This window comes from Rhinatrema bivittatum, chromosome 8 (assembly GCF_901001135.1).
Source record: "Rhinatrema bivittatum chromosome 8, aRhiBiv1.1, whole genome shotgun sequence".
NCBI classification, from domain to species: Eukaryota; Metazoa; Chordata; class Amphibia; order Gymnophiona; family Rhinatrematidae; genus Rhinatrema; species Rhinatrema bivittatum.
The window spans coordinates 159,038,404-159,058,217 of record NC_042622.1 but is presented as its reverse complement, the minus strand read 5'-3'; the positions used below and the strand labels follow the sequence as shown (position 1 = coordinate 159,058,217).

The window sequence follows — 19,814 nt, the reverse complement described above, 5'->3', positions numbered from 1 at the left end:
AAATCCTTTTTAACTTCGGTGTTTTGGGATTGGTAAGAATTTAATAAGGTTCTGAATGAAGATGCTGATTCAGGAGTGCAGTATTTCTGCCATTGTATTCGCATTTTCTCAAAGATTGATGCATCAATTTGAGTGCGCGGGTCAACCAGGGTTGTGGTCTAGTTTTCCTGATTCTGACGGGTTCTAGTAGGGCTAATTTGTCTAAAATTGAACCTAGAGTGGAATCCCATTTGGATACTGTTGCTGAAATGTTGGCTGTTAGAATGTTGGGTAACAGTGGTGAAATGCAGGAAGAAAAAAGTGTAGCATCAATACTACGATGATGAAGAGAATTAATCTGTGGACTGGAAACAAGTGTGGGAACTGTGTTGACATGAATTTGGAAATTGATCAGGGAATGATTAGACCAAGGGATTTCAGTGATAGACAAAGATTTAGAGTAGATATTAAAGAGGGACTTTTTAACAAAAACTAGATCTAAAGTATGACCTAATTTGTGGGTGGCAGTTTGGACTAGTTGATGCCAACCAAGAGATTTCAGGATATCAAGAAATAGAGCACAATGAGTGGAGAGAGGAGTAGTATCAACATGTATAATGAAATCACCTAAAATTACCATGTTATTTAAATTTAGATAGCAATGTTGTCACATGTAGCTATATAAATTACCATTAAAAATTCCAAAAATGTGATTAGTTTATATCACTACAGTGAAATCACTATCATTACCATTCATTTTGGTCCATCCCTCATTTAAGATTCCAAAAAGACAATGTATTACAATGCTATTGCAACAGTGTGTTAACTTGTGTAAAATATATGGAGAATATATGGAGGTTGCTGACCCCTATTCTATGCCATTCTCATAGAATAGGGGTCAGCAACCTGCAGCTCCCGAGCTGCATGTTGCTTTTTTTTTTTTTTTTTTTTGCTTCTTTGTGGCTCCCACAGCACTCAGCATGCAGCCAGCAGCTAAAGAAGAGGCTTAGCAAGCTGCCGTGGATCCTGTAGTGGCCCAAGAAAGTATCAGGCAAGCTGCCATAGATCTCATCCCATAGTGTGGCCAAAGAAGACGCCCAGCCACTGAGGATCCCATCACTCAGCAACCCAAGAAGAGGCCCAGAAGGGGAGATCAGAGTGAGAGCCTGTGTGTGTGTGTGTGTGTGTGTGTTATAGCATGTTTGTATGTGAAAGCCTGTGGGGAAATGAGAGCATGTGTGTGTGTGAGGGAGACTATGGGAGTGAGATCCTTTGTGTGTGTGTGTATTGAGATCCTCTGTGTGTGCAAGAGAAAGGGAGCATGTGGGAGTGAAAGCCTCTGAGCATGTGTGTGTGTTTGGTTATGAGGCAAAAAGAGAGCCTGTGGTGAGAGCATGTGTATGTGTGTGACAGAAAGTATGTGTTGCCTACTCGCCTCCTGGATAGCAGCAGCAGCTGAAGGGCTCAAATTACCTCCCTCCTGCCAGAAACCAGATAGAATGAGGAGCAGCTGAAGGGCCGCAGTGGCCTCCCTTCTGCTAGAGCAAAGAAATGGCAGCAATTGAAGGGCCCCAGTGGCCTTCCTTTTTCCAGAGAAAAGAAGCAGCAGCAACAGCTGAAGGGTCCCAGTCAGAGGCTTGTCAGAGAAAAGAAGCAGAAGCTGAAGGGCCTCCATGGTCTCTCTCTCCTGCCAAGAAAAGAAGGTGAAGGGCCTCAATTGCCTCCTTCCTGATGGAGACAAGCAGCAGCTGGGGAAGGGCCCCAGTCTGTGAATAGAAGCAGAAGCTGAATGGCTGGACCTGCCTCTTTCTCTAGCCTCAGATGTAAACATCTGTTGTCTTCACAAATCCTGAAGGGATCCAAACACCTTTATTAGCCCAATGCAAACAGCAGCTGCCCCTCCTAAGGTGAAGATAGGGGAGCAGTTTTCTAGTCATAATAAAAATGTATTGTATTATTTTCCCATAATGTTGAACTATGTTAATACTAGTAATACTACCTGTAGTGGAGCTGGAGTTGTGCTTTTATTCTCTCTTCAATCCCCCCGTCCTCAGCATTCACTCTCTCTCAACCCCAGTTGAAAAAGAGAGAGAGGAATGGGAGTGAAGAGACAGTGACTGCTGAGGGTGGAATGAATTGAGACAAAGATAGTAACCACTGGGGAAGAAGAGGTAGGGTGTGGGTGTAAGTAGGTGGAGGTAATTTACATGAGTGTCACAAAGAGGGTTGCACTCTTGAAATATTTTGAACAAAGAAAAAATCCATAAAACAATTCAGTTTGGAAAGTTTGCAAACTGCTGTCATTGAAGTTTAAGGAGTTTGCAGATTTACAACCTTGCAATTCCACTGTATTAAATCTATTATATTCATTTCTTACTCGTCATTAAAATACATTTCTTTACTGAAAACTGTTGGGCTGAATGTAATATCAGTCTCCAGTAATAATATTTCATGTTTGATTGGTTTAATGTTAATTTTATCTGGCTAAGTAGCTGCAATGCATGCCAGATAAATCAGTATTTATCTGGCTAAGTGTCAACAGCAGCTGCCACCACTTACCCAGGTAAGTCATGACTTATCTAGGTAAATAATGGCAGCCACCGATACTTACCCAGATATGTCAGTACTTATCCAGTTAAGTGGCGACAGCTGCCAGCACTTATCCAAAGTGTTCCTGACTTTTATTTTCTTTTAAACCTTTTTTCCCATTTTTTTTTATTAGCGCTGGAAACCCAACTCCAGCTCTGAACCAGGAGTAAAGTTTACAGTGCTAAAAAAGGTGTGCTGGCCAAAAGTAGTCTTTCTGCATTGAGGAGGAAAGCATAATACTCTCATATTTGCATGGGATTTCCATGCAAGAGCACTAAGCAGTGCTCTCATTTAGGAATGCACATTTTCTGCACATAAAACTCCTTCATTGGCAGTATATTTTGCACACAGAAAATGTGCGTTCAAGTGCAGGCAGAAAGGTACGTTCGGCTGAATGCACCTTCCTGCATCAGCCTGTAAATGTGGTGATAGTAAGGCAGGAGAGTCAGACAGAACTGCCATAGCACCACAGCAGAACTAAATCACTGAATTCTGTGTCATCAGTATATATGCATATTAAAAGATAATTATTCTACTGTTTGTCTAGAAATATCTGATCTTTCATGCATCTGTAAAACTATAGTTCAGTTCTGAAAATAGCAGCACAAAACCTGAGCTCTCAAAAAAAAAAAGTGTTGCAAAAGTGTTGTCATGAATTCAATATATGAAAACCAATGAGATATTTTTTTCTTCTATGGTTGTAACACAATGAAACTGTATAGCTAAAAGAAACTCTGTGTTTTGTTTCTGTAATGCGGCAGAATTTACCTGGAATCTCACATGTCGAGCGGCCCATTCTGTCATAAATTTTGTGGCTCTGTCTACCACAGCTGTTGATAACTTTACTTTTCCTTGACTGAGCCGAGAAGAGAGTCCTTAGCAAAGATGCAACAGTGGATGGTACAAAAGAAGCAGAATGTTCTTGCTTCAGCATTAGTAAGATCTTCTTTTTTTTTATGTTCTGAGGCAGGGGATGGAAGAGAAAAATCAAAAGGGAAGAAGAACCAGAAAACAAGGGAGTCAAAGAAGAGAAGGGGGGGAGAGCTGGAGGTAAGAAGAAAGGTCAGAATGTAAGAGAGAAAAACCTATTGCATGTTGTATATTAAAAGCCCAACATTCAGCGCCACTTAGCCGGATAAGTTCAGACTTATCCGACTAAGTAGCGGCATTTGAATATTCGGCCGTGTTCAGCTGCTGCTACTTCCCTGGATAAATATTTATCCATAAAAGTGGTGGGTGAAACAGGGAGTATTTTGAGGCATGGCTTCTTAATTGGCTAATTAACCCCTAGATTCATTATTCTGCTATATTTATAGCAGAATGATGTTTCGCGGGGGGAAAAAAAAGGGGCGGGGGTGATAGTGGGCAGTCGGCCGCATGGTACACTATCGCCCCCATAGCGCCACGGGAAAAGGTGTAGTTATTTCCCATGGTGCTGCCAGCGGTAATGTGAGAAATATTATCGCCCGCAGTGCTGCTAGGACATAACTCTGCCCAAACCACGCCCACACGCCTCCCCTTCCCCAATACCGGCACATCACACAATAATGAATGACCCTCATAGCTGAATAAATGTTAATATTCAGACTTATCTGGCTAAGTTAGCTGGATAATTTAGACTTGCTATTGAGTCAAATAAATGTATCCAGCTAACTCAGTTACCTGGGTATATTTCAGTGACATGGCCGCACCACTGAATATCCCAGCTAAGTTAGCTGGATATGCTTACCCAGCTAATTTTCTTGGCTGCATTATGTATAAATATGGACCTTAGTGTGTGTAGAATAAGTATATGATGATGAATATATTACAGTTCTGATATTTTTTGTTTTATGGTTACTTAGATATCTGATAAAATGAAATGTTACACCTGTTCAGTATTTGTATCATGCATATAGCGTAGGCCAGGTTGGTGTAAAATAATACTTGTGAATTCAGTGCTGAATGGCATTAGCAAGCCAAAATCCTACTTAGTAAGGTCTAATTTCAGTATAGAGATATTCCAAATTCAGATATATCTCTTATTTTTTTTTTTTTGTGTTGAAGAAAATATAAAATTGGATGGGAATGTTGTAGCTTATAGATTGGAAGTTAGTTGATAGAATTTGATTTCTCCAGTTGATCAGTGGGTCCAAGCATGTATCTGCCAGAGTGGATGTTGCCGCTTAGTTTTTAGAAAATGATTTTGAGCCCAGACTTAGATCGTGGGTCTTCAGTGCAGGCTAAAAAGCATGTTGGGCTTCACATATTGGACACGCAGCACAGTGGGTTTCTGAGAGAGCAAAATTCTGGGCATCAATTTGTTTTGTGTTTTTTTTTTAATGGAAGATTTATTTGTTTATGTATTGCAATTTATGGATCATCTATACAAATGGAATTTAGGTGATTTATAGATATTTAACATTGAAACTGCACATAACATATAATTAAAATAACAGCAATAATAAAACAAAGCCAAAAATACAAAAAATACAAATAGCATCTAATAAAACAAAATACCAAAATTAAATGCAAGACAAAATTACATAAATAAACATGAGTTATTACAACTCAAGCACAAAACAAGGTATTATAAAATGCTTCTAACAGAGCATAAGTTAAAGCTTAAAAATAAAAATCAGGGCATATCTATCATTAACTAGCAACTAACCTTTTGTGGCAAGGGAAGATTTATACAGCCTAGCCTTTATTAAACACCTGAATCTAAGAAAATTCTTTTCTAATCTGATATTTTTTGAAAATATAGCCCACATAGTAGGTAATGCACAACAAAATGCCCTAGATTTAGGACTGATAAGCTTTTTTAACTGAAGGATCTTAGATACCAATTTGAAAAATACATTACCTCTCTATCTGATGTTGGCAGGGCTCCAGGTGCAAGGGCACATTGTAGTCTGACTGTTGGGCTGTTCAGAAGTCTTGGCTCAAGTAGAAGATATCAAAACTACACCTGTACAGCGAACTACTATACTAGACAAAAACAATCAAGAGCTACGCTCTGTCGCTGACATTAAAATAAACTTTTGATAAATTATGTATTTTTATTTTATGTTGTTTTAATACAGTGAATACCTACACAATAAATGGAAAATTTTGCAAAAATTGTGTGTATAAATTGCTTTAACAAATAATGAATGGAGTCAGAGAAAGGTTTCATACATAGTGTAGGTGCCCAGCACCTCTATAAGGTGATCTTATAATCATTAACCTTCCTCCTCCTCCTCCTCAAGTGCTTTTAACATTTGTTTTTTAAGAATTTTGTTTGTGATTAGTGTTGTCCCGAAGGACACCTGACGACTCTTCCGTGGCAGTGTAATGTTTTCAAATGCGTACCCGCAAAGATTAACTAAATCAAACTCAATGAAATGTCAATAAAGGGTATAAAAACAGACTTCCCCGATTCTAGTTGGTGTGTCCATCTTCTTATGAATTATCCCGACATGTTTCAGACATGAGTGCCTTTCCTCAGGGAGTTTGATGTTTGCTGGAACCAACCTCACAGAGTCTGTACCCCTTTGCTCGACGATTCCTCCAGAGCTTTTGCCACAGGCGATCTTCCTCTGTCGATCGCCAGGAAGAATAATCTATCAGGCGGGGTGACTCCTTATATATGTTTCTGCTGGAGTTGAAACCACCAATAGGAGACTTCAGAGCTGCAATGATGTTCATGATGTCACAACCGGACCTGAAAGAGAACTCGCTCTGTATGCTAGTACTCAGATAAGCGGACCTGACAGAGGCCCTCTAATCTGTCAATGTTCAGTGCGGCGGGATGCCTACGCCCTGTTTGAAACTTTGAAACAGAAATGCGATCTGATAAACAAATAGAGCGACATGGAAGCGCGATTAGTGGCACAACAAAAGGCTTTGTGGCTGGACCGAACCAATCGTTTACAGAAGGGCATTAAAATTGAGCTCATCATTCATGCCTCGGGGTGCAGAAGTTTTCAAGGTAAATATCCAGAAAGCTTCTCGTAAATTGAGGGCCGAACGTATATCACCACCACGTGATGAGGGATTAACTCGCTCAAGGGATCGTCCACTTTTAAATCAGGGATTTTGTGACCAAAGTCTACTAGGTCACATAGTCAATGGGGAGCTTTATACCACCATCCATCGCAAACCCACTGATCGTAATAACTTATTAAGATTCTCAAGCCATCATCCCCAGAGCTTCAAAATGGGGCTACCAGTAAGTCAGTACTTCAGAGCTAAAAGGATTTGTTCCACTGAGAAGGACTTTGAGACACAAGCAGCGATTTTGGCCAATAGATTTCAACAGCGGGGTTATCCACAGAAGGCCATTAATAGAGCTTATAAAAGAGCAAAGTTCAGTGAACGAACATCATTACTACAATATAAACCCCACAGGGAAGAAACACGGCTAACATGTGTTTTGAAACAATCGACGGCAGCCAGTACAATAAAAGCAGCCATTCATAGACATTGGCACATACTGTCTATGCATGATATTTTTTTGGAACCACCCACATTTGTCATGTCTCGGGGGAAAAATATCAGAGATCAGACGGTACACGCTCAGATAGACAATCTTGAAAGTGACGAACCTATAATGGGTCATCAAACTTGTGGCCATTGCACTTGGTGTGCACAAACCATTACAGGAGTTCAATGGGAAGATCCACTCTCAGGATACAAGATTTGGAGAAAGAGCAATACCAACTGCCAGTCCCACAACGTGGTGTATGCAATCATCTGTACATATCCCAAGTTATATATTGGACGTACTACCAGACCCATTCGGGTAAGACTTGGGGAACATAAATCAAGATTTAATACGCTGAAGCTAACCGCACCGATGGTTCAACACCTAGTAGACTTTGGTCACAAAATCCCTGATTTAAAATGGACGATCCTTGAGCGAGTTAATCCCTCATCACGTGGTGGTGATATACGTTCGGCCCTCAATTTACGAGAAGCTTTCTGGATATTTACCTTGAAAACTTCTGCACCCCGAGGCATGAATGATGAGCTCAATTTTAATGCCCTTCTGTAAACGATTGGTTCGGTCCAGCCACAAAGCCTTTTGTTGTGCCACTAATCGCGCTTCCATGTCGCTCTATTTGTTTATCAGATCGCATTTCTGTTTCAAAGTTTCAAACAGGGCGTAGGCATCCCGCCGCGCTGAACATTGACAGATTAGAGGGCCTCTGTCAGGTCCCCTTATCTGAGTACTAGCATACAGAGCGAGTTCTCTTTCAGGTCCGGTTGTGACGTCATGAACATCATTGCAGCTCTGAGTCTCCTATTGGTGGTTTCACACTCCAGCAGAAACATATATAAGGAGTCACCCCGCCTGATAGATTATTCTTCCTGGCGATCGACAGAGGAAGATCGCCTGTGGCAAAAGCTCTGGAGGAATCGTCGAGCAAAGGGGTACAGACTCCGTGAGGTTGGTTCCAGCAAACATCAAACTCCCTGAGGAAAGGCACTCATGTCTGAAACATGTCGGGATAATTCATAAGAAGATGGACACACCAACTAGAATCGGGGAAGTCTGTTTTTATACCCTTTATTGACATTTCATTGAGTTTGATTTAGTTAATCTTTGCGGGTACGCATTTGAAAACATTACACTGCCACGGAAGAGTCGTCAGGTGTCCTTCGGGACAACACTAATCACAAACAAAATTCTTAAAAAACAAATGTTAAAAGCACTTGAGGAGGAAGGTTAATGATTATAAGATCACCTTATAGAGGTGCTGTGCACCTACACTATGTATGAAACCTTTCTCTGACTCCATTCATTATTTGTTAAAGCAATTTATACACACAATTTTTGCAAAATTTTCCATTTATTGTGTAGGTATTCACTGTATTAAAACATAAAATAAAAATACATAATTTATCAAAAGTTTATTTTAATGTCAGCGACAGAGCGTAGCTCTTGATTGTTTTTGTCAAGTAGAAGATAGCCTAGGCCAGCACAAACAGGTAGTCAACTGCCATCAAAGCCTCAAGTCAAGGCTCACTATCTCTCTTTGTCCTCAGACCTCTACCTTAGCTCTTCTCCCCATAATTCTGAGCCTAAGACATTCTGTTTTATGTAGCTTCCCTAGTGCTAACAGCTGTCTCTAGCCACTTTCATTTAAGACCCCGTATTTTAGGCCTGTAGTTTCCTTTTATGTTCAAATATTTTATTGAAAGAAAAAAATATGCCAACTCTTGGTATACATTGGACTCTGATACATTTTCTGAGCAAAATATGAATAAAAGAGAGTGACAAAAAGGGAAATGAAAAAAGATTTCCACATCCCATGGTACATACCAGTAATGTAACGTAATAAACTACTACCCCAAGATATAAACCTCATCTCTAGACAATAGATAATACATTATACAATTCCCAAAAAACCCTGCCTCCACCCAAAAAACGATACAAATATAACAAAATTACAGAAACAACCAATAAGAATTATAGTCTTCCTTTGATCCCATATAAAAGAAGAAAGAAAATGAGTATAGGTAAAAAGTTAAAAAAAAAAAAAACAAAACAAAAAAAACCCCCTTTTGATCATATGATATAAAAAGAAGCCCCCCCAAAACAACCATGCTGTATAGACCAAGCCACTTAGTCATTAAGGATTAGACTCCGAACATGATGGGCAAAGTTTGAATATATTTTTCCCAAATTGACAAAAAAATTCTACGGCGTTTAAAGGAAAGATGGGATTCCATATTATTCTCTCAGCAGGAGACTTTAGCTCCCACTGCACCTCCCTATGTTCTTCCTCCCTTCCCCCCTCCATCCTACACCACTGAATTTCCCGCTATGCAGACACAGAAAGTTAGTGACCCGCCTTTAAAGGCAGCTGGATATACTCCTAATTTAACTTCAGAGCACCAACTCCCAACCCCCACTATCCCCCTACTGAATCAGCCTACAGGGAACTCTGTTTGGGTTGATATCACAGTGAACTCCCATTATAGAATTAGATTCCGCAGCCTGTGAACAGATTAATGAAACATTTGGAGCCTGTGGCTATCAGCATAATGACCCAGCCTCTTTAAAACCTTTAGACAAGTGTCTGAATTGGTTCCCTTCCAATTACAGACCGAACAAGATGACAGGCATCAAATGATGGAACTATTGCAATTCCTGGATGGTCCCAAGGAAATAACCTCCATCCCTATTCACCAAGTTCTTCTAGATCTCCTCAAAAAGAACTGGGAACACCCTGGCTCTGTTGCTCCAGTCAACAGGAAGGCTGACACCACTTATTTGGTACAGTCAGCGCCAGGTTTTCAAAAACCTCAATTGAATCACCAATCTGTAGTTGTAGAATCTACCCAAAAGAGGGCAAAGAGATCAAAACCCCACACTTCCTTTCCCCCAGGCAAGGAGCAAAGATTTCTAGATGCCATTGGTCGCCGGGTCTTCCAGGGCTCAATGCTAATCTCCCGAATCGCTTCTTATCAGCTCTATATGACCCAATACAACAGGGGCTTATTTAAGCAGATACAAGACTTGACAGACTCCCTACCTCAGCAATTTCAAGATCAGCTCCAAACCCTAGTAAACAAGGATTTGAGGCGGGCAAGCATGAGATAAGATCATCTTATGATATCTTTGACACTGCTACCAGGGTATCTGCAGCTGCTATGTCGGCAAGAAGATGGGCCTGGCTCAAGTCTTCGGACCTTCGCCCTGAAGTGCAGGACAGATTATCCGACCTGCCCTGTGTAGGAGACAATCTGTTCGGCAAGCAGATTCAACGAACGGTGGCGGAACTCAAGGACCATCATGAGACCCTGAGACAGCTCTCTCTGATGCCTTCTGAGTACTTCTAAAAACAGCCTTTCCGAAAAGACACTAAGAAATCCTTCTTCTGTCCGAAGAAATCCTACCCACCACCGGCTAGAATTCGCTCTACGAGACCATTTCAAAAAACCCAGTCTCGGCAGATACGAAAACAAAAGCCGCAAGCAGCTCCTCAGCCGGGCCCTGCTTCTGGATTTTGACTCCTGCATAGAGAGCAGCAGCCAGCTTCTACTGCCTCACATACCAGTGGGAGGTCGATTATGCCATTTCAACAACAGGTGGCACTCAATCACCTCAGACCAGTGGATCTTAGCGATAATCGCTCAAGGTTATCATCTCAACTTTCTCTTCATCCCACCGGACTCCCCACCTCTACCGACGTGGAGAACATCCAATCACTCCATCCTTTGGAACAGGAGGTCTCCCTCCTTCTCCAGTCCAAGGCAATAGAACCAGTACCCTACTTTCAGCACGGCCTAGGGGTTCTATTCCCGGTACTTCCTAATCCCCCAAAAATTGGGCGGCGTTCGTCCAATTCTGGATCTACGTGTCCTCAACAAGTACCTCCATCAAGAAACGTTCAAAATGGTAACCTTGGGTTCTCTTCTTCCTCTTCTACAAAGAGGAGACTGGTTCTGCTCTCTAGACCTCCAGGACGCATACACTCATATTGCGATAACTCCATCTCATCGCAAATACCTGAGATTTCTGGTAGGCCCCAAGCACTATCAATACCGAGTACTTCCATTCGACCTCGCGTCTGCACCACGAGTCTTCACAAAATGTCTCGTAGTTGCAGCCTTCCTCAGGACTCAAGGTGTTCACGTCTACCCCTATCTAGACAATTGGTTGATCAGGGCTCCCACTCAGCAAACTACTCTGTCGTCCCTACATCTTACCTTACACACTCTGATTTCGCTAGGATTTCTCGGCAACTACGACAAATCCTACTTAGTCCCATCTCAAACCTTATCATTCATAGGGGCAGACTTGGAAACCTTGCAGGCAAAAGCTTTTCTACCTCGACAACAAGCTCTCACTCTCATCTCTCTCGCACATCAGCTGCAGTCTCAGCGCTACACGACTGCATGCCACTTTCTCATCCTACTGGGACATATGGCGTCCTCAGTTCAGGACACCCCAATGGCCCGCCTAGCTATGAGAGTCATGCAGTGGACTCTAAGGTCACAATGGACTCAATGCATTCAGCCCCTGTCGAACATTGTCCACGTCACTGACTCACTCCGTCAGTCTCTCGACTGGTGGAAAAATCAGATCAATCTCCTCCAAGGCTTGCCCTTCCAGGCTCCAGACCCTCAAATAACTCTCACCACCAATGCTTCCAACCTCGGCTGGGAAGCCCATGTGGCCAATCTGCAGACACAAGGAACTTGGTCTCCAGAGGAAGCCAAACACCAAATCAATTTCCTGGAGCTTCGAGCAATCAGATATGCTTTCAAGGTGTTTCAGGATCGCCTTTTCAATCAGGTCATCCTGATTCAGACGGACAACCAGGTGGCCATGTGGTACATCAACAAACAGGGAGGCACGGGCTCCTACCCCTTGTGTCAGGAAGCTGCGCAGATATTTATTTATTTATTTATTTATTTTTAATTTTTATATACCGAAATTCTTGTAGGGACTACAAATCACTCCGGTTTACATAAAACGAAAACGAAAAACTGCTATGGGAGGAGATATGGGAGGAGGCCCTCTCCCACTCAATGTACCTTAGGGCCACCTACTTTCCGGGAGTGGACAATGTGTTGGCAGACAAGCTAAGTCGCACCTTTCAACCGCACGAGAGGTCTCTCGACCCCTCAATAGCGGACTCGATCTTCCAACAATGGGGTTACCCTCAAAGAGACCTATTTGTGTCACCTCAAAACCGCAAAGTAGAGAACTTCTGCTCTCTCACTTGCAGCCAATACTCAGCCAAGAGATGCGTTCTCCCTCTCATGGGCAACCGGTCTCCTATATGCATTCCCTCCACTTCCACTTCTCTCAAAGACTCTCGTGAAGTTACATCAGGACAAGGGAACCATGATCCTGACAGCACCTCACTGGCCACGCCAAGTGTGGTTTCCAATATTTCAGGATCTCTCCATTCACAGGCACATTCCCTTGGGAAAGGACCCGCTTCTGATTACGCAAAACGACGGGTGCCTGCGCCACCCCAACCTTCAAGCCTTGTCCCTGACAGCATGGATGTTGAAAGGTTAAACCTTCAGCCACTTAACCTTTCTGAATCAGTTTCCCATGTCCTGATTGCTTCACGGAAGCCTTCCACAAGAAAATCCTACCTTTACAAATGGAACAGATTTCAGTCATGGTGCTCTTCTCAATCCCTTGACCCCTTTACCAGTCCAATCACGAAGTTTCTGGACTATCTCTGGCACTTGTCGGAGTCAGGTCTAAAAAATTCCTCCATCAGAATGCATGTTAGTGCGGTGGCCGCCTTCCATAAAGGTGTCGGGAATGTTCCCATATCAGTACAACCCCTTGTAACATGGTTTCTGAAAGGCTTGCTTCACCTCAAGCCTCCACTGTGTCCTCCGGCCCCTTCTTGGGACCTCAACCTGGTTTTGGGTCAGCTCATGAAACCACCATTCGAGCCTCTCCAATCCTGTGAACTTGGCTATCTCACATGGAAAGTGATCTTCCTTTTGGCAATCACTTCGGCTCGCAGGGTTAGTGAGTTACAGGCCCTAGTTACCTATCTGCCTTACACTAAACTTCAGGTAAAAGTAATCAGTACGCTCTACTCTGTTACAAAGAATGAATATCAAAATATAGAACAGAGGACTCGGCACAAATTGTAATGCCCATAAGTTTTCAAATAATTTTTATTCACAACAATTTTTTATATTCTAAATTAGAACCCACATGTGCTACAAACCACATATATTAAAACCCATCAACGGCGCTTTAACATACTGTCACCATTCACACCATTCGTACATATAAAATCACCCCCAAACACATAACCGTTATAAATATATCCCTATACCATCCAATGTTAATATGCCCAACCTAACACACATATCCCAAAGTTAATGTACAAAAAGTCATACAAAATTTAAATATTGGCAGAACGCCTACATGAAACATATATCAAATTTACAATCATGTGTTATGTATATGTTGGACATATATATACGCTGTTATACACACAAAAAATGTATCATCTTTATTATACACCTTGGTTGAATTACACCCAACAGGCTACCTGTTTCACCCTAAAGAATAGGGCTTCCTCAGGGGACAAGATGTATTGCTTGAAAATACTACCCCGCCAACTTCTCCTCAATCAGCAGATCTCCTCAATGTGTGTACTTCGCATTGATAGCAGCAAGTTATAAAATATATCAATTGCACATGATCCCGGTCTCTATATCCACATGTCGATAGAAAGTTGCTCTTAACCAAAAGCTCATAATAAATTCAGCCTAATTCAACCATCCGGAGGCAATCCTTCAAGTTACTTCCAAGGGACAAACAGTCTCATCTACATCAACCCCGGTAACGTTTTCTTCAAACTTCATATATTGCTCACCATGGTCTGTAAATGCAGCAAAGTCGAGGCGTCATAAGAATTCAATATTGCTTACTCCCATACCAGAGATAACCAAAGTTAACCTGAATCATTGAAACCGCACGCCAGCTCCTGCGTAGAATATTCTACGCAGGAGCTGGCGTGCGGTTTCAATGATACAGGTTCAATGATACGCTCCTGCGTAGAATATTCTACGCAGGAGCTGGCGTGCGGTTTCAATGATACAGGTTCAATGATACGCTCCTGCGTAGAATATTCTACGCAGGAGCTGGCGTGCGGTTTCAATGATACAGGTTAACTTTGGTTATCTCTGGTATGGGAGTAAGCAATATTGAATTCTTGTGACGCCTCGACTTTGCTGCATTTACAGACCATGGTGAGCAATATATGAAGTTTGAAGAAAACGTTACCGGGGTTGATGTAGATGAGACTGTTTGTCCCTTGGAAGTAACTTGAAGGATTGCCTCCGGATGGTTGAATTAGGCTGAATTTATTATGAGCTTTTGGTTAAGAGCAACTTTCTATCGACATGTGGATATAGAGACCGGGATCATGTGCAATTGATATATTTTATAACTTGCTGCTATCAATGCGAAGTACACACATTGAGGAGATCTGCTGATTGAGGAGAAGTTGGCGGGGTAGTATTTTCAAGCAATACATCTTGTCCCCTGAGGAAGCCCTATTCTTTAGGGTGAAACAGGTAGCCTGTTGGGTGTAATTCAACCAAGGTGTATAATAAAGATGATACATTTTTTGTGTGTATAACAGCGTATATATATGTCCAACATATACATAACACATGATTGTAAATTTGATATATGTTTCATGTAGGCGTTCTGCCAATATTTAAATTTTGTATGACTTTTTGTACATTAACTTTGGGATATGTGTGTTAGGTTGGGCATATTAACATTGGATGGTATAGGGATATATTTATAACGGTTATGTGTTTGGGGGTGATTTTATATGTACGAATGGTGTGAATGATGACAGTATGTTAAAGCGCCGTTGATGGGTTTTAATATATGTGGTTTGTAGCACATGTGGGTTCTAATTTAGAATATAAAAAATTGTTGTGAATAAAAATTATTTGAAAACTTATGGGCATTACAATTTGTGCCAAGTCCTCTGTTCTATATTTTGATATTTACACTAAACTTCTGCAGGACTGGGCAGTACTCCGCATTCACCCTAAGTTCTTGCCTAAGGTAGTATCAGAGTTTCGTCTCAATCAATTGATTATACTACCTACATTTTTTCCCAGGCCCCATTCCAATCCAGGAGAGGAGGCTCTGCATACCTTTAACGGGCTCTAGCATTCTACTGAGACTGTACAGCTGCCCACAGGAAAAGCACTCAATTGTTTGTCTCTTTCCATTCCATTAAATTGGGGCAGCCTGTGGGTAAGCAGACTCTCTCCTCCTGGTTAGCAGACTGCATATCCTTTTGCTATCAGCAAGCAGGCATTCCACTTCCAGACCGTGTTAAGGCACAGTCTGTGAGGGCCATGGCGATTTCAGTAGCACACCTACGCTCGGTGCCGCTTCCTGACATTTACAGGGCTGCCACCTGGAGTTCTCTCCATACCTTTACAGCCCACTATTGCTTGGACAAGACCGAAAGACAAGATTCCATCTTCAGCCAATCTGTCCTGCGTAATCTATTCACAACTTGACGTACCAACACCCTTCCGCCTGCCTGGTAGGATTCAGGATGCCCTCGGCCAAATTTCACCCCAGTCCTAGTGCTTTGCACACCTGGGTACATTTGGTGCATACTCTGACATCCTCAGCTCGGTACTCACCCATATGTGAGGACTACCATCCTGCTTGTCCTGTGAGAAAGCAAATGTTGCTTACCTGTACAGGTGTTCTCACAGGACAGCAGGATGTTGGTCCTCACGAAACCAGTGGTGTTTGGTTCGTTACCTTTCTTATTTTATTTTTCGGTACTTCCTGTAGCTTTTAAACAAGACTGAAGGGAGACCCCCTGCTGGCTACAGGGTTAGTGCCATGCTGTGCATGCCCAGTAGATGCCAGTCAAAGTTCTAGAAACTTTGACAAACGTGTTCCGTGATTGGGCTCCATCCTGTGATGTCACCCATATGTGAGGACTAACATCCTGCTGTCCTGTGAGAACACCTGTTAGAGGTAAGCAACATTTGCTATCTCAAGGCACAGCAGTGTGAAACGCAATAGGAAGCAGGTGGCCCACAGGTACTGGGACATAAAGGCCCAGTTGATGATAAAGGTGGCTAACCCCAACAAATACATACGGCAGACCAGCGGAGGAGCACCTTGTCTGATTGTGCTCACGCCCGTGGAGGAACACCTAATCCAACGGCTGCGACTGGATGTGTTTGAGGGCATAGCTGAGCGGCTGGACACCACGTGAGCTGGAGCCAGTAAGTTCACCTCTCCTGTAAATGGCAAGGCTGCTGCAGTTGTACACATCATTTGGCATAAGATGCTCACATTGATTGGTGTGCAAAGAGCGTATCTCATGCCAAATGATCCATGTGTATACCTCTTGGCTTTGGTACTTATGTCGTCTTCTTTGTTTCCTCAGCTTTCGCCCAGGACCCTGCCGGTCCCAGCCATCAAGCCTCAGGGACCAGCTACGCAGGAGCACTTTTCCGTGCCCCCTTACTTATGGTCTCTCAGACCCAGTTCAGTGAGGAGGAGGAGCGGTAGCAGCAGCTTCTTCAGCACAGCCAGATCCTAGAAGGCCTTGGCTTCTAGGATCTGGCTGTGCTTCAATCAAGGCCTTGGCTTCTAGGATCTGGCTGTGCTTCAATCATTGATAAACCCAGCCTGCACAAGGACACAGTTGGGCCAACACACTCTCGCTCCAGCATATTACATGGCCACCAAGAGGCAGCCGGCATTGAGCTGGAGCAGCTCTCCAGCCCCCTCATGTTACTTCTGGAGACCCAAATCTCCATTCTGGCCACGATGAGCACAGCACCAGCTTTGGCACCAGCACCGGAACCAACAGAGGCCTCAATGCATGAGCAGCTGGACCAGTTGGAAAGAAGCCATGGTGTCCACCTCCACCATATACAGGCAGAACTAGTGCACCTGAGGAAGGCAGTGAATGGAAATTCCCAGCCCATGCATAACCAGACGCCAGCCTACACACAGGCTCTTACTACAGTGGCTACCTCAATAAATAAGCTCATCAGCATCCTGACTCAGATTCTATAACGAATGATGGAGCCTCCACCTGTACCTTCCCCAGCATCCCCAGACTCCACGCCACTTAGCAGTCCCCGGCTTGAGAGATGACCCAGGGGTAGGCTCCCCCAAAGACATGCCACCCTCGAGTGGCAAGCCATAGTGTGACAAAGGGCCATGAAAGTTCGGAACTGCTGCCCTGTTACACCTAAGAACAAGACTTGTCGAACAAGTCTGGCCGTGCCTCTGGATAGAGTTCCTGTGTCAGCTAGATGGAAGAAGCTTGCTGAGCCCATCCTGAATACAGAGTTCCTGTGCCAGCTAGATGATGGGGATAGTCTATTGTCTGCCAGTGTTGTCCTGCTGTCTACTTCTAATGCCCTCTTCAATGCTCTGCCCATACTCCAGCGTCCTTGATGCCGTTTCCAGTCCTGGCCGAGTTGCTGTCTCTTCGCATGTCTCATCTCCTACTCCTGATGCTGGTGTCTTGTTTCATCTCATCTCATCCTGCTGCTGCCTCCATGCTACTGTGTCATCTTCTCATCCTGATGCTTCCTCCATGCTACTATCTTCTGCTGGAGTTCCTGCCTCCATGCTGCGCTCTCCAGTCCTGGTCCTCGGCCTCTATGCTGCACTTTTCAGTCCTGGTCCTGCTGCCTGGCTACTTAACCTTTGCTGCCTTGGCCCTTAGGCTATCCCCTTGAGTGCCCCTCTTTCAATATGGACTGCTGGGGGCCTTTTGGTTAACATCACATTGTTGTTCTGCAATCAGCTCTAACATTAGAGCTGTACTGTAGCTATTGGGGTGCAGCTTCTGCTTTCTATGTTCTTTGATGTAATCATGATTGTTTAAAAGGGTAAGATGTTAATACTGTATATGTAATGTTGCCATTTGTAACAATGTACAAAGAGATCTACACTCAATGTGGTGTTGATTACATTTACAATATCATTTGCAATTACATATCTTGTCCTTGCAGAATATGATTACCAAAGATTTTAACTTGCTTTCAATCTATTGACAATTGTTGTATAATAAAGCGGTCACAGATTTGAAAAAAAGCTTTCTGCTTGTCTGTTTTTGTGTGTCTTTTCTCTTAAGGGTTCACTAGGTCAAAAGTTTGGGATCCACATGACCCTGCATGCTAGAGTGCCATTGGCCATTCCAAGTAGGCACTTTTCTGACAGGCAAGATCATATAGCCTACGGCATACAACCAAAAGCTGAGTGTAGGCTCCCAAGGAAGACAGCAAGAGCTCAACAGGAGGCTCCTTTCTGTGTAGTTTCAGTATTGGCTTCAGTTGCCTTCTCCAGAGAGCATACTCTTAGCTAATAATTGGGTACATTGAGCATGTATGTGAGATGGGTACTAGCAAGCTAGTGTTCACCTCCATACGCAGTCCGGTGGAACAGGTATAGAAATGTTTACCTAGAGGTGCAGTAGTTATGTCTCCACTCTGTTGGGGACCAATCTGTTGTCTAGCTATGCGAAGGTCATAGTGCACCGATTACAAACCATTAGCCTGTAGCATTGTGAAGATAAATCACCTCTGACCAAATAATGGCCTTTATCTCTAGCTCTGGCACCGAATGCAATCATGACATAAGTCTTCAGTCAGAGGGCTGCTTGAAAATTGCATTAAGCTTAGGTATGTTTTATCTATAGGGAGCATAAATATGCAGCTGAAGGTATCTAGGACAGAGAGTACATAGTGTACATGTAAAGCCTGTGTGGAGTTAAGGGCAATTTACACTAATCACCTCACAAGGCCTAACATTGGGCCCCTTACTTGGGTCCTCACTCCACTTAAAAGGCAATCTGGACAAAGCCCTTTTTAGGCTCCACACTAAACAAAATGTCTTCTACTTGCAGGCTGCTCTAACACCGTGTCAGCAGCTATGTGACAGCTGAGGGAGGAGTGAGGGAGTTGTGTAGGTTAGAGAAACACGACAGCCCAAGAGCAGTCAGGAGGCCTGCAGTTGCTTGGGAGCAGGCAGACCTCCTCAGACTGGCTGTCTACCCTGTAATGGCCTGACATGTGGATCTGTATAATTATGTCTGTCCCCTAAAATCAACTGCAGAAATGTGCTACCACTTCTATGTAAAAAAAAAAAATATTTCTTACTAATTGCTGAAGAGCGGACTATATAAATCATTTCTGTATCCAAAGTGACCATCATAAAGCACTGGGTTGACCTTGTAAATCTTATCCGTCGACCCAAAAATACTTTTTTTCTGTGCTTAAAATGAGTTAATCATCAGTCACTTAGAGACATCACTCTTTAAACAGTCATTTCACAATATTTGTATAGAGAAACTTGTTCAAATATCTTCTGACTTGAATGATCATTCCATCAAGGAGTTCCTTAGAAGGCACTTGCTCGATTAACCTTTGCATATAAAGTCTTTAAATGCCCATGAAATCTTTAACACCCGACACTGCAGCGTTTCGAGCCGTGCTCTTTCTTCAGGGGTTGTTACCATCGAAAAACAGCTGCTTACTTTCACAAATTTCAGTCAGTCTTTGTGATCCTGTATGAAAATACCACGATATTCTCTTAATAGCATTGTATATCAAAATAATAACTGTTCTGAAAAAAACCAACTCTTTAAAAGGTGCATAACTGTTAGAAAGATAAATGCTCACTTACATCTTTATGAGTGGTGATCTGAAATGTCATTATGATGTCGCCCTCCTGGCAACCTTCTCTACATCTGATGGTTGTA

At 42.9% G+C, this 19,814-nt stretch overlaps 1 protein-coding gene across 17 annotated transcripts in view; it reads left to right on the top strand.

The window, feature by feature from the left end:
- Positions 1 to 19,814, top strand: part of ZNF618 (zinc finger protein 618) — a 638,793-nt gene that overhangs the window by 549,532 nt on the left and 69,447 nt on the right. For 14 of the 17 annotated variants that reach the window (XM_029611901.1, XM_029611889.1, XM_029611890.1 and 11 more), the window contains one exon: positions 3,535 to 3,618. The exons of the other annotated variants lie outside the window; for them this stretch is intronic. In XM_029611901.1, coding sequence (XP_029467761.1) covers positions 3,535 to 3,618 — 84 coding nt within the window. The remainder of the gene's footprint in view (positions 1 to 3,534; positions 3,619 to 19,814) is intronic. 17 annotated transcript variants of the gene reach the window in all.